Source organism: Mustelus asterias, chromosome 3 (assembly GCF_964213995.1).
Source record: "Mustelus asterias chromosome 3, sMusAst1.hap1.1, whole genome shotgun sequence".
Taxonomy (NCBI): domain Eukaryota; kingdom Metazoa; phylum Chordata; class Chondrichthyes; order Carcharhiniformes; family Triakidae; genus Mustelus; species Mustelus asterias.
Window position 1 is genome coordinate 35,668,565 of NC_135803.1, and position 16,327 is coordinate 35,684,891.

At 40.1% G+C, this 16,327-nt stretch overlaps 1 protein-coding gene across 2 annotated transcripts in view; it reads left to right on the forward strand.

Annotated features, from left to right (window-relative positions):
* Positions 1-16,327, forward strand: part of dis3l2 (DIS3 like 3'-5' exoribonuclease 2) — a 248,192-nt gene that overhangs the window by 83,782 nt on the left and 148,083 nt on the right. For both annotated transcript variants that reach the window (XM_078207700.1, XM_078207706.1), the window contains one exon: positions 7,275-7,354. In XM_078207700.1, the coding sequence (XP_078063826.1) occupies positions 7,275-7,354 (80 nt within the window). The remainder of the gene's footprint in view (positions 1-7,274; positions 7,355-16,327) is intronic.

Consider the following 16,327-nt stretch of genomic DNA (forward strand, 5'->3'; position numbering starts at 1 on the left):
CACTTTGAACATATGAATTATTTTTATTTGTCCAGTTTCTCTTCAAGGAGAATAGTCCCAGCCTCTCCAATCTATCCTCCTGACTGAGGTTTCTCATCCCTGGAACCATTTTTGTAAAGCTGTTCTGCACTCTTGTCCAGTACATTCACATCCATCTAGTCTTGTGGCACCCAGAACTACACAGTACTTCAGCTGAGGTCTAACTAGTGTTGTGTATAAGTTCAGGATAACCTCCTTGCCCTTGTACTTTATAGCCTATTAATAAAGCTCAAAATACTATATGCTTTATTAACTGCTCTCTCCACTTGTCCTTCCACCTTCAATGATTTGTGCAAATCATTAAATCACAGGTCTCTCTTGCAGCCACTTAATAATTTTACCCCTTATTTTATGTATGTTCTTCCTACCAAATTCAACACCTCGCACTTCTCCATATTGAACTTTATCTGCCATCTGTCTACCCACCAACTGATCTATGTCCTTTTAAAGTTCTACTCTGTCCTCAGTTTACATTACTTCCAAGTTTCATATCATCTGCAAACTTTGAAATTATCCCCTGCATTTCAAGATCTAGACCATTAACATATATATCAAGAAAAGCAAGGGTCCCAATGCTGACCCTGGGGATCTTCATTACAAACCTTCCTCCAGTCCAAAAAATATCCATTCACCATTACTCTCTGCTTCAGCCAATTCTGTATCCAAGTTGCTACTGTCTCTTTTATTCCATCAGCTATAACTTTTCTCAGTGGCACTGTATTGAATGCCTTCTGAAAGTCCATGTACACCACATCAACAGCATTACCCTCATCCACACTTTCTGTTATCTCCTCAAAAACCCCAGCAAGTTCGTTAAACATGATTTCTCCTTTAGAAATCCATGCTGGCTCTACCTATATTTTTCTATGTCACTACTAATTCTATCCCGAATAATTGATTCTAAAAGCTTCCCCACCTCTGAAGTTGAACTGATTGGTCTGTAATCACTGGGGCTTATCCTTATGTGCGTAATGGCAGTGATTATCCAGTTCTCTGGCACTTTCCCTGAAGTGAAGACTGAAAGATTATGGTAGCGCCCCTGCGATTTCCACACTCACTTCCTTCAATATCCATGGATGCATCTCATCAGTCCTGGTGCCTTGTCAGCTTTAACTACTGACAGTCTATTCAACAGTTTCTTCTTATCAATTTTAAACCCTCCTAGTGACAGAGTTTCCTCATCTGTCACCATGCCCTAGGTAGCAACTACCTCCTTGGTAAAGACAGATGCAAAGTATTCATTTAATACATCAGCCTCCATGTGCAAATTCCCTTTTAGGGTCCTAATCAACCCTACTCCTTATACTATTTATATGCCAATAGAAGACTTTGGGTTTCCCCTTTTTGTTGGATGCCAGTCTTTTCTCATAATTCCTCTTTCCTTCTCTAATGTGCTTTTTCACCTCTGCTCTGAGCCTTCTGCATTCCTTTTGGTTTTCAGTCGTATTAGAGGAACTTAGTGTTTAAGTCACTGTTCTCTGTTCATTCTTAGCCATTGAAAGAAATTGGAGAGAAGATAGCTGACACACTGTCTATAATTTTTCAGTTCTTACAGGGCTGGGACCAATGTGTTTGCAAAGTTCACTGGTATGGCAGGGAGATGAGCACGAGCAAATAAAAATAGAAAAGACAAATAAGATGCACAAAGGCGAGAACGGGTGAAAGTACTTTATTAGGAAATTGTACCATATTGGATAGGAGCAGACTAAGAGGAGTACCAAGACATGTTTAGAATACAAGCAAACACACAAGCACTGTATCACCAAACAATTGTTTACAATAAGTTTTGCTAATTTCTCTTCTGGTTTGGGGTACTGACATTACTTCCTGAAGAAGCAGTTTCTCAATTACTCTTACAAAACCCCTCAGAAGTTTGATTACTTTTAGAAAATCTCTCCTTAACTTTATCTGCTCTAAAGATTACAATTCCAGTTTATGTGATCTTTCAGCTAACTGAAGTCTTTCATCTCTAGTAAATCTCCTCTTCACTGTTCCAAGACCTTGACATCCTTCTCAGAGTTGAATACAATACGCCAGTGATGCCTAATCAGTGAAAGAATGAGCATCATTTTTGTGACTTGTCTGCCTCTTTTCACAAATCGAAGGATCCCATATGCTTTTTTTAAAAACACGTTTATAAGACCATAAGACCATAAGACATAGGAGCGGAAGTAAGGCCATTCGGCCCATCGAGTCCACTCCACCATTCAATCATGGTTGATTTCAACTCCATTTACCCGCTCTCTCCCCATAGCCCTTAATTCCTCGAGAAATCAAGAATTTATCAATTTCTGTCTTGAAGACGCTCAACGTCTCGGCCTCCACAGCCCTCTGTGGCAATGAATTCCACAGACCCACCACTCTCTGGCTGAAGAAATTTCTCCTCATCTCTGTTCTAAAGTGACTCCCTTTTATTCTAAGGCTGTGCCCCCGCGTCCTAGTCTCCCCTGTTAATGGAAACAACTTCCCTACGTCCATCCTATCTAAGCCGTTCATTATCTTGTAAGTTTCTATCAGATCTCCCCTCAACCTCCTAAACTCCAATGAATATAATCCCACGATCCTCAGACGTTCATCGTATGTCAGGCCTACCATTCCTGGGATCATCCGTGTGAATCTCCGCTGGACCCGCTCCAGTGCCAGTATGTCCTTCCTGAGGTGTGGGGCCCAAAATTGCTCACAGTACTCCAAATGGGGCCTAACCAGTGCTTTATAAAGCCTCAGAAGTACATCCCTGCTTTTGTATTCCAAGCCTCTTGAGATAAATGACAACATTACATTTGCTTTCCTAATTACGGACTCAACCTGCAAGTTTACCTTTAGAGAATCCTGGACTAGGACTCCCAAGTCCCTTTGCACTTTAGCATTATGAATTTTGTCACCGTTTAGAAAATAGTCCATGCCTCTATTCTTTTTTCCAAAGTGTACGACCTCGCACTTGCCCACGTTGAATTTCATCAGCCACTTCTTGGACCACTCTCCTAAACTGTCTAAATCTTTCTGCAGCCTCCCCACCTCCTCAATACTACCTGCCCCTCCACCTATCTTTGTATCATCGGCAAACTTGGCCAGAATGCTCCCAGTCCCGTCATCTAGATCGTTAATATATAAAGAGAACAGCTGTGGCCCCAACACTGAACCCTGCGGGACACCACTTGTCACCGGTTGCCATTCTGAGAAAGAACCTTTTATCCCAACTCTCTGCCTTCTGTCTGACAGCCAATCGTCAATCCATGTTAGTACCTTGCCTCGAATACCATGGGCCCTTATTTTACTCAGCAGTCTCCCGTGAGGCACCTTGTCAAAGGCCTTTTGGAAGTCAAGATAGATAACATCCATTGGCTCTCCTTATCAATTTGTTCTGCTATCTTCAAAGATTCGTGTGTGTTTTGTTTCATTCATCCATGGGATATCAAGGTAGATAAATCCCCGGGACCTGATGAAGTGTAGCCCAGGACATTGTGGGAGGCTAGGGAGGAAATTGCGGGTCCCCTAGCCGAGATATTTGAATCATCGGTAGTCACGGGTGAGGTGCCTGAAGATTGGAGAGTGGCAAATGTTGTGTCTTTGTTTAAAAAGGGCTGCAGGGAAAAGCCTGGGGGCTACAGGTCAGTGAGCCTCACATCTGTGGTGGGTAAATTGTTGGAAGGTATTTTGAGAGACAGGATCTACAGGCATTTAGAGACACAAGGACTGATTAGGGACAGTAAGCATGGCTTTGTGAATGGAAAATCATGTCTCACAAATTTGATTGAGTTTTTTGAAGGGGTAACCAAGAAAGTAGATGAGGACAGTGCAGTTGATGTTATCTACATGGACTTTAGCAAAGCCTTTGACAAGGTACCGCATGGTGGTTGTTGCATAAGGTTCAATCTCATGGGATCCAGGGTGAGGTATCTAAATGGATACAAAAGTGGCTTCTTGACAGAACACAGTAAGAAGTCTCACAACACCAGGTTAAAGTCCAACAGGTTTATTTGGTAGCAAATACCATAAGCTTTCGGAGCGCTGCTCCTTCGTCAGATGGAGTGGAAATGTGCCCTCAAACAGTGCACAGCAACACAGCATCAAGTTACAGAGTACTGATTAGAATGCGAATCCCTAAAGCCAGCCAGGTCTTAAAGGTACAGATAATGTGGGTGGAGGGAGCATTAAACACAGGTTAAAGAGACGTATATTGTCTCCAGACAGAACAGCTAGTGAGTTTCTGCAAGCCCAGGAGGCAAGCTGTGGGGGTTACTGATAATGTGACATAAATCCAACATCCCGGTTTAGGCCGTCCTCATGTGTGCGGAACTTGGCTATCAGTTTCTGCTCAGCGACTCTGAGCTGTCGTGTGTTGTGAAGGCAGCCTTGGAGAACGCTTACCTGAAGATCCAAGGCTGAATGCCCGTGAATCACGGGCATTTAGCCTTGGATCTTCAGGTAAGCGTTCTCCAAGGCGGCCTTCATGACACACGACAGTGCAGAGTCGCTGAGCAGAAACTGATAGCCAAGTTCCGCACACATGAGGACGGCCTAAACCGGGATGTTGGATTTATGTCACATTATCAGTAACCCCCACAGCTTGCCTCCTGGGCTTGCAGAAACTCACTAGCTGTTCTGTCTGGAGACAATATACGTCTCTTTAACCTGTGTTTAATGCTCCCTCCCACCCACATTGTCTGTACCTTTAAGACCTGGCTGGCTTTAGGGATTCGCATTCTAATCAGTACTCTGTAACTTGATGCTGTGTCGCTGTGCACTGTTTGAGGGCACATTTCCACTCCATCTGACGAAGGAGCAGCGCTCCGAAAGCTTATGGTATTTGCTACCAAATAAACCTGTTGGACTTTAACCTGGTGTTGTGAGACTTCTTACTGTGTTCACCCCAGTCCAATGCTGGCATCTCCACTTCTTGACAGAAGTGGTTGTAGAGGGTTGTTTTTCAAACTGGAGGCCTGGGATCAGTGCTGAGTCCACTGTTATTTGTCATTTATATTAATGATTTGGATGAGAATATAGGAAGCATGGTTAGTAAGTTTGCAGATGACACTAAGATTGGTGGCATAATGGACAGTGAAGAAAGTTATCTCCAATTACAATGGGATCTTGATCAATTGGGCCAGTGGGCTGACGAATGGCAGATGGAGTTTAATTTAGACAAATGCGAGGTGATGCATTTTGGCAGATTGAACTAGGGCAGGACTTACTCAGTTAATGGTAGGGCGTTTGGGAGAGTTAAAGAACAAAGAGATCTAGGGGTACATGTTCATAGCTCCTTGAAAGTGGAGTCACAGGTGGACAAAGTGGTGAAGCAGGCATTCGGCATGCTTGGTTTCATCGGTCAGAACATTGAATACAGGAGTTGGGACGTCTTGTTGAAGTTGTACAAGACATTGGTAAGGCCACACTTGGAATACTGTGTGCAATTCTGGTCACCCTATTATAGAAAGGATATAATTGAACCAGAAAGAGTGCAGAAAAGATGTACTAGGATACTACCGGGACTTGATGGATTGAGTTACAAGGAGAGGCTGGATAGACTGGAACTTTTTTCTCTGGAGCATAGGAGGCTGAGGGGTGATCTTATAAAGGTCTACAAAATAATGAGGAGCACAGATCAACTAGATAGTCAATATCTTTTCCCAAAGGTAGGGAAATCTAAAACTAGAGGGCATAGGTTTAAGGGGAGAGATACAAAAGTGTCCAGAGGGGCAATTTTTTTCACGCAGAGGGTGGTGAGTGTCTGGAACAAGCTGCCAGAGGTGGTAGTAGAGGCGGGTACAATTTTGTCTTTTAAAAAGCATTTAGATAGTTACATGGGTATGATGGGTATAGAGGGATATGGGCCAAATGCGGGCAATTGGGATTAGCTTAGGGGTTTTAAAAAAGAAAGGGCGGCATGGACAAGTTGGGCCGAAGGGCCTGTTTCCATGCTGTAAACCTCTATGACTCTATATGGGCGTCGCTGGCCAGACCAGCATTCATTGTCCATCCTTAATTGCCCTTGAGAAGGTTTAAAAGCCCAGGTTCCTGCGGGTCCTTCAAAATTGTGCTATTTAGCTTTTACTTATTTCCTGTCCTCCTAAAATACATCACTTCACACTTCTCCACATTAAATTTCATCTGCCTATTTCACCAATCTGTGTACCTTAAAGCCTGCTCCAAGTCTCCTTACTGTTCATTATGTTTCCAAGTTTTGTGCCAAATTTTTGCCTGAAATAATGCTTGGGAATTCACTCTAACTTATTTCACAGTCTTTTGGAAAAGGCTGACACATTTAAAATTTTAACAGGATGAGGGAGAAACACTATTTAGCTAATATATGCAGGGAAATTCGTGTACATGCTCACAATGTCCAGATGTGTTGAAAACTGGACCTTTCAGCTAATAAAATGTCCAGTTGAAAACTAAACTTATGAATCAGGTTGAATCCTTGTAATAAAAACTCTCAGCTAGAAGGCAGAAAAACCTAACATGGTGGGTAAATTTAATAATTGGAGAAAAGTATAAAAATGTAACGATTCTGAATACTGTCATAACCAAATTAATTTATTTTTTATCCACAGAAGTGGCGCTTATACGTTTTTCCTAACGTCATAGAAATAGGCCTTAATTAAATCTGCTTGATTGAATTTGAAAAAATGAGTCTTTGGCTGTATTTAGTGTGGACTGTCCAGAAGGGTAAAATTTAACCACCTGTGCGCTGCATTTGTCGAAGTTGAGTCTTATATGTGGTAGAAATCTCAGATTGGAGCCTTATAATAATGTGTGAAATATTCAAAACAGCATGATGTCATCCAAATTCCTTGTCTAATTAGTCCAGCAGAGATGATCAAATGTCATCTCCCCCACCCATTGGAGATGAGTATCAATTTCAGACACGAATTGGCATGTGTTTTGCCGTGCCTTATTTGAGAATCCAAAACTTTAGTGTTGCAGTTAACGAGGTTAAATAAGTAAAATTGATCCTTGGTAGTGTTGATATTTTAGCAAGGGGCATTTCTTGTGGTTTGAAACTTTGTATACTTTGTTGTAACAGCGAGATCACAATATTTTTCCTCAAAGTTTACAAGTTTCAAAGTTGCAGTTGACAAAACTGGACTTCTGTAAAGAATTTTCAAAAGATTTTCAGCCTGTACATTCTTAAATGTCTAACAAGTTCCTATGTTGTTTTCTAGAAACTTGTAATTGCTTTCCAATGGTTATAAGATATTGCAAGGTGAGATAAAATTTGCCATTTTTTTCAATAGGAATGAGTGTATATTCACGATTGATCCAGCCACTGCTAGAGATTTGGATGACGCACTCTCTTGTTGCAATCTCCCAGATGGTACGTTTCTATTATGACACTTCTCTGTTTTTAAAATTCATTAATGGAAGTTTCAATTACATTTGAAAAGAAACATAACGATATAAGAATGGTAAAACCCCATGATTCTTAAATAAAACACCAATTGGAGGCAAGTGCAGTATTTTTGTTGTCAAGACTGAAACAACGTAGCCCAGATTTCACAGTCAAGAGCCAAGTGATGGTGCTGATTGATGACCTCAAAGAAAGCTTCCCACACTGATCTAGTGATATCCGTTGCGTAGTTTCCCCCTTTCCCGACAGCAATTTAAATCTGGTCCCAAGCCAAGGGCATGTCTTGGCATGTAACAGCAGTGATGTCAGACAGCAACCAATCACAATGAAGTATCTATGCACAGGAAACTCGGGCATTAAAAATACTTAATCATTTTCATACTATTTTTACTTAATGCTATTAATATAGGTTCTCAGATAGAAAAATAAATTATTACGCTTGGATTAAGAGTGGAACTTAAATAAAAATAACCAACTTTTTGAACAAGTATTTTTTTTTAATCAGCAATTTTTATTAGGGAGAAATTTGGCATTCCATGAATGTAAAATTAGCTTCTCAGTGCCACTGGGAGTGGTTAGTATAAATTGTGAAGTTAGTGTGCTGAAAACAAAATCCAGTCACAGCATATTTAACTTTTTCAAGAGGTTTTACAATGAGACTAAAAGCATATAAGAGGTGCTCTCATCATTTTCTGTTGATTGCTATCTGGGGGATTTCAGGAACATGCACAAACTGATAACAGCTTCAGCAATTCCCTGTTGTTTTGCACATGGGCGGACTCCAGAAGTTGCTGTCAGATTCAGTGGGGTAATGTCGATGGTTTAATCATTGTTAGCCAGTAGCAGGTGGAAATATTCCCAAAGAGTCTAGCCTTGGCCTGGGCCTCGGCACCTCCTTCTGCGACTGGATCCTGAACTTCCTAACTCACAGACCACAAACAGTAAGGATAGGCAACAACACCGCCTCCACGATCATCCTCGACACCGGTGCCCCACAAGGCTGTGTTCTCAGCCCCCTACTATACTCCTTATACACCAATAACTGTGTGGCCAAATTCCCCTCCAATTTGATTTTCAAGTTCGCTGACGACACCACCGTAGTGTGTCGGATCTCAAACAATGATGAGACAGAGTATAGGAATGAGATAGAGAATCTGGTGAACTGATGCGGCAACAATAATCTCTCCCTCAATGTCAACAAAATGAAGGAGATTGTCATCGACTTCAGGAAGTGTAAAGGAGAACATGCCCCTGTCTACATCAACGGGGATGAAGTAGAAAGGGTCGAGAGCTTCAAGTTTTTAGGTGTCCAGATCACCAACAACCTGTCCTGGTTCCCCCATGCTGACACTATAGTTAAGAAAGCCCACCAACGCCTCTACTTTCTCAGAAGACTAAGGAAATCTGGCATGTCAGCTACGACTCTCACCAACTTTTACAGATGCACCATAGAAAGCATTCTTTCTGGTTGTATCACAGCTTGGTTTGGCTCCTGTCCTGCCCAAGACTGCAAGGAACTACAAAAGGTTGTGAATGTAGCCCAATCCATCACGCAAACCAGCTTCCCATCCATTGGCTCTGTCTATACTTCCCGCTGCCTCGGCAAAGCAGCCAGCATAATTAAGGACCCCACGCACTTCGGACATTCCTCTACCTTCTTCCTTCGGGAAAAAGATACAAAAGTCTGAGGTCACGTACACACCGACTCAAGAACAGCTTCTTCCTTGCTGCTGCCAGACTTTTGAATGGACTTACCTTGCATTAAGTTGATCTTTCTCTACACCCTAGCTATGACTGTAACACTGCATTCTGCACCCTCTCGTTTCCTTCTCTATGAACAGTATGTTTTGTCTGTATAGCACGCAAGAAACAATACTTTTCACTGTATGTTAATACATGTGACAAATCAAATCAAAGCCTTTCGTTTTGGTGAAAATAAAATTATTTCCCTGTCATCCCTAGAATATAGAACATGCAGTACTTGTGTAGTGTATACATAATGTTTTTACACATTTGTAAATAATTACTGATAAGGCTGTTGATAAGGCCGATTGCAAGTTTGAAAGACTTTCTTCTTTGAAAGAGTGACTGTTAGCAGGAAAGTCTACTCATTGAAGGATGCTTAAATTACAGGAAAAGTAAGAAGGAAACATTAGTCTGTAACAAAAACACAAGGTGCAATGATACACAACAGGCGAGACACCATCTGTTTAAAATAAAAAAAACTTGGTGTGTTCCTGTCAAAGGCACCATAACCAGCCTTTCCTTGACTGAGCTGTGTATTTCTTGAATTTCGTATCATAAGTGAATGTAGTTTAGCGATTTAGCTCTGACTGATGTCGACATAGAAAAAAATTATGTTTATTATGGGCCTGTTTGGGGAAAAGAAATTACTATATCATTTGCATGCTGTGAAGCTGAGTGGTACTGCTGCAGTACAATTACTTAACCTAGTTCATCTCCTGTTGCATTACCAGCAATGAGTCTGTGGCATTACCAACAATGAGTCAGCGGATAGAATATCCTGGTGGAGTTGTTGACGTTGTTGTCTATTTGTACTGTATCCTACTTGATATTATTATGTTGGTAGTCATATATGATGGTGTCTCATAATCATGAATACATTACTATTCATTTACGAGATTTTAAATTTAAACAATGAAAGATGAAATTTAGTTAAAATAACAAATTAAAACTCAAGGTCACGATTTACCTAAAATATGGAAATTATTGTTATACAAAGTTATTTAATTGACAATCTAATGAAACAGAGAAAATATTAAAATAACCAGCTTTTAAATGAATTGGATGTGAATGCCTTTTCTGGAATATCATGTTTGGATCACTCCAATCTGGCTTCCTGCCATAGTACCAAGACTGTCCGTATTAAAATCACAAGCGACAACCTGTGTGACTGTGATAAAGTAAACTGTTCCTCTTGTGCTCCTCCACTTGCCTGCAGCCATTCACACAATTGGCCAGACCCTTCTTTCCAGTGCCCCTCCATCATTATTCAGCTGGGTTGGACTACACTCACTTTGTTTTCTCCATATTTGTTAAGTCATAGCCAGAGAAACCTGCAATTGTTCTGTTTTTGCTCCTGCACTGTTGTCTCTAGTGTCCCCCAAGGATCCATCCTTGGGCCCCTTCCTATTCTCACATACATTCTGCCATTACATCATTTGAATATAGTCCTGCTTTCCACATGAACAATGATGACGAACAAGTAAACCTCTAAATTTTCTTTGTTGTGCACAGTCTGTTTATTTCAAGGTATGATACCTGTAAATTTCTTTGCACAACCATGCACATGCAATGCCTTGAAAACGGCATCCTGTGAGTGGCCTTTCCAATACCTTCACAATTAGCGAGTAGTTGGGCACATGCGCAGCTTAAGTGTGAGCATTGCTCACCAATCTGAGTTCTCAGACTGTTCATCTGACGTCCAGTACTGGATGATCGTGAATTCCCTTAACTGCATCGAATCTAAACTCTTGAATCCTCTCCCTAAACTTCTCTTCTCTTGAAGCTGCTCCTTTAAACAAGCTTGTCCCAATATCTCCTTATGTTACTTAGTGTTAACTTTTTCTTGATACTGCAATTGTGAAGCATTTTAGGATTTTTTTACCTGTTAAAAGCATTATATAACTAGATGCTGATTTCAGCGGAAAAAGAGTGAAAAGAGGATTAAAAAATATTTACAACATATTAAAATAAAAATGATCTTTGGTAGAAAATGCAGAACTATATTCAGGTGGGGAGATTGGATTACTTGCAGCATCCAGAAGCTGGGAAGGCAATTAGGTAATACTTTAGCAATGGAGACTTGGAACTTCTGAAGCTCGCCTTAGTGTCATAAGTGCGATTGATGGTGTAAGTTGGAACCTTGACAGTTTACTTGCTTAACCAATTAAAGTGCCATCAAGAGGCAAAATAGGAAATGATGCACTCAGAAAAATGCATGATGGATGGACTGCTTTTAACATATTATAAAGCTGAGATTAGATTTCAATAGATGGCCTTTGTTGAATTCAAGTGGTTTGTGTTCAGTGAAGAATACCGCAGATGCTGGAAGCCTGAAATAACTGAAGCTGCTGGAAATACTCAGCATTTCAGGCAATGTCTGTGGATAGAGAAATAGATAATGGGCTATAACTCCTGATGAGTGTCAGAAAGAGATGGCTCACAGGAATTACAAGAGATAAATACATACTTATCTGCCCTCAGCAATTACGCTTCTGATCACTAGAGCTGCTTGGGGCCTGCATCAGTGGACACCTTGCAATCACAGGCGCAGTCCAAAGCTTGTGAATTCAAGGATGCCACGTCCCCAAGTCTTTGATTTGATTTATTATTGTCACATGTATTGGTATACAGTGAAAAGTATTGTTTCTTGCGCGCCATACAGACAAAGCATACCGTTCATAGAGTATATAAGGACAGGAAAGGGTGCAGAATATAGAGTTACAGTCATAGCTAGGCTGTAGAGAAAGATCACCTTGATATAAAGGTTGGATGCATGGAGACGATTGGAAGTCAGGGAAGGGTTTGGGTTGAAGGGGGGGGGTGTGACCCTGTAAGGAGAGGGGAAGTCCTCTAGGGGTCAAGTGTTGGGGAATGTCATTGGGGAATTGGTGGGGGGATGTCAAGGAGTGTCCAAGGGGAGTCCGATGGGGATTGATCTGCGTGTTTACAATAGATACCCGAAAGTTAGAAGCGGGTTTAATGTTTCTGTTTTTGTCTGGGTAAACTATTGGTGTAACCTTGGTGGAACCATCCAAACTTTGTGATTTTTAAATTGCATTTTGGGTGGCTCCCAGTGCAGGGCAATTGTCCAGAGGAAGTTAGCATTTCTGGGCAATTGCTGTACAAATGCTTACCTGGGAACCTCAGAGATAGATTCTCCAGTGCATCTTTTTAAAAACCTGAGATTCAGAATACCATGCTTTCAATGACTTTTGAATCCTCAGTTCCATCAGGCTGTTCAAAATATCCACTTGTCCACAAAACAACTAGTCATGGTGTTTACAGAAAGTCCTGTAGAAGGTTAATTTGGACTTGACGCATTAACTCTGTTTCTTTCCACAGATGCTGCCACACCTGCTGAGTTTATCCAGCATTTTCTGTTTTTATTGCATTCTTATATCAAATATTAAAATCAGCAGGGATCTTAACACCTGACAGATTGCATCCTCAAATACGTATGAAAGTAGCTCATGAAATGTGATATGTTCTAATAGATAAAAGCAAAATACTGCGGATGCTGGAAGCTGAAACAAAAACAGAAAATGCTGGAAAATCTCGGCAGATCTGACAGCACCTGTGAGGAGAGAATAGACCCAGCGTTTCACATCTAGATGACCCTTTGTCAGAGCTCGATGAAGGGTCATCCAGACTCAAAATGTTGGTTCTATTCTTTGGACTCTTTATTCTCTTTTATCCTCGTTGTCTTGGACTATATTAATCCCTCAATCACAATAATCTGGGCATTATCACATTGTTGATTATTGTAGCAAAGTGCAAATTGGCTGCTGGGGTTTCTACATTATTACCGTGTCTACATATCAAAAAGTACTTTGTTGGCTTTGATGCCTAATGGTTGTGGAAAGTGTTATATAAATACATGTCTGTTTTGAACTGAGGTTCAGCTATCAGATCTTTTACGCAAACAACGCTGGAAAAACATCTTCCATGTTTTTCTTCTAACATCATATAAAATTAAATTTTCAAGTTTTACATTTGCATTTGGTTGAGAGAACTGAGGAGTATCTTTTGAGTGTTTGCATTGGTTCTATAAAGTGAGTGGAAAGCAACATGTTAGGCTTGTTAAATCTGGAAATATTATGCAAGTTGCACCAAAGTTTTTGAAGTAATCTGGAGGTAGCTTTCTCATTGCAATTTACTGATGCATAATTTTCCTCATTTGGATTGCACGTACCAGGAGTTCAAAGCAAAACGAGTGGTAGAAAATAGACAGATTATGTTTGTCTTCAAAGTGCTGGCCTTATATTGGGGTAATCAAGAACATTTGTATCTTTTCAAAGTATTGTTTCCTAAAAATACAAGGATCTTCAGAAGTAAAGGAAGTACCAAGCTATTTTATTCAGTGTACTGTGTAAGGAAATTGTTATAAAATATCTATATTTATTTTTCAATCTGTTGGGATGGGAGGGGAGTGGACAGAGCAGCTAAAAACTTCAAATCTTAATACAGGTTGGATGCTTTCACAGGAAAGTGTGGAGTGCTTTTTCAGCAGATTTCAGAGAAACAGGATGCAGCTGGAGGAGTCAACTGTAAAACAAGAACAGACATAAATTGAAATTGACCCTGACAGTTGCTGGGAGGACAACGAATTGAGAATTGGTATTGGGATACTGACGGGCAACAGATTCCAATAACATGATGCAAACTAGTTCACTAGTTTAGTTCAGCAAGTGCTGGTTGATTTTGTTTCTTGGATTTATGTATACTAAAAAGGGCTGTACCAAACACTATAGGAGAGGGGAATATTATCCATCGAAGAGGCATATGAAGCTTCATTGGTAGTATTCTTTCTGGGCATTCATGAATAAAAATGTTGAAGCATGTTTATTTTGTTTACCTTAAGTGCTTGTAGCATCTGTGATTATAATGTTGTACAGTACTGATAGCTAGCCACATTCTTCCAATGCTTTTGTGAGTAGACTTAACAAAGTAAACTATGTTCAACTGGTCAATTGATTTGTATGTCTTTGCATCGTAATGATTGCTGAAATCATACAGCTTGGGTAACAGTTGGAATATTTCTTCTGACATATGTTTGTAGAATATTGAAATTGCTGATAGTGGGACTGAGTTATTTTTACTGATTTACACTTTTAAAACGGCTTTTCTAGCCAATTTTGCCACCTTACTGTTGCATTATTCATGTGATTATGATGCCAAGAAATTGTTTACAGATGAATAAAAGTGTACATAGCTTTAGCCATTGGTAGACAAGATCATGATTCAATTTTCTTGTCAGAATTTCTATCTTGCTTTCAGTGCTAAAGGCGACATACCTATTTGTTCTAATGCCAGTCTATATTTCGTTATAGTCATTTTCCTTTCAGATGTGGGAGTGAACCAGTCTGTATTGGAGAGGTATCAGCAACCAAGAACATAATGAAATCCATCAGCGCATTGAAAATTATGATAAACAAAACACATAAATAATTATTCCTGGGTTGTTATTGCATGCATGTTGAGATAAGTGCCCATTTATTGTGAACATCTGATTGCATTTTTATGAGGAAGTCAACATGGTTCAAAATCTCACCAGGTATGCCTAAAGATGAGCTTTACAGTAAAGTGTAATGACTACCCTGTTGAAGAGATGTAGCAATGTTGAAATTGAGTGCTCTAACTTAGAGCAAAGTATTGAGACGATTGTTCAATTTCTGAGCTTTCAAATTGAGAGCATTGCAAGGTGACCATTTTGCTCTGAAGCTAATTGGAAAGCTAGTTAGTTTGCTGTGATTGAGATGCCTCACAATCTTTCCATTTATCAGAAAGTTTTTATAGAGTTTTGGCACAATAAATCAGTAAGTAAATTTACTCTATCTGGGTCTTTTTTGGGCTACACAGATTTCAGCTTTCTACTCAAGGATCACCACCGTTTGGAATGGACAGTTGAATTTATTGAACTAAGAAACAACCTTGGATAGGACCTTGTCAAACTGAGTTTTTGTATCATTTATGAGCAAGTTGCATGGCCACTCAGCAACCTTAAAGTTCAGTGCATGTTGTCCCTTTTTCAGTTAATACATGTTCATGGCCCCAGCAAAAATTAATGAGCCCATGCAATTAAACAAACCACCTCCACACTACAAAAATACTAAAGGCTTTATTTCTTATGAGGGGAGAATATTTCTGTGATTAATTAAATTTTTGAGTGCGAGTTTATCTTTCTTGTATTGGAATATGATTCAGCTGATGTTCCAACTGTAAAAATGAGTGTTCATGCATGACCTTGAATTTCAGGTGGGAATTGAAGAACTATGCCTCATCTAAGGGGTGTGTCACTTAACATTGGAGTTAGATCTGTGTTGGGAACTGATTAGTACATATCAATTACCAGCCGTTAAATTCTACCAAATAATCATGAAATTGATCTTGTATATGCGTCTCCTTGCATCTCCTACAGGTTGTTTTATCTGTTTTCACATTGGTGTGCCAGGGAAAGATACATTTCCCTGCCCCTTTTGTCGTATCTTTCCAATTAAGCTTTCTGAGTTGGCTGATGATTCAGCACATCTTTCACCAGAGCGTACTTTTGAACCAATGTTTACATTAAACTATTTTAATAGAAGTTTGCACTGAACAGCATGAAGGTGTGGCTGTGAACAGTGGGTTGAAGAAATTAAGGTTCCTCAAGAAGCCAAAACTGAATGTAGTATTCTTAGAGAGTCAAAGGAATTGAGGAGGTTACAGAGATAGGGAGGGATCCGCTTCAGGACAGATCTGAGCACAAGGATGAACAGCATGAGATTGCTTAATTTGAACCCAAACAACACTGGGCCTTTTGATTAGTGGAGTCAATTCCATTCCATTGTAGCAGGTTTCATTTTCAGACTTTTATAAACCACTGGAATTGGTGGACAGATCTGTGAAGACTTTAAATTTTTAGGTGATTGGTGGAGTTGAAGCTCTGTTCCTCTTCACTTCTCTCCATTTAGACCTTCCTTAAAACCAACCTCTTTGAGAAAACTTTTCATCATCCTTTAATATCTCCTTTGGTTCATTGTTAATTCTTGTTTAGTTAAGCTTCTAGCCAAAGATTATACCTCTCTCTTTAATTGTAGTCTGAGGCTAAACAAGAGTAGTTTTTCTGAGGTGAAATTCCGACCCCATATACCCCACGACCAATAATGTCTCTCATCTTTGACTGAAGCACTTGCTCACAACTTTGTTACGTGAACA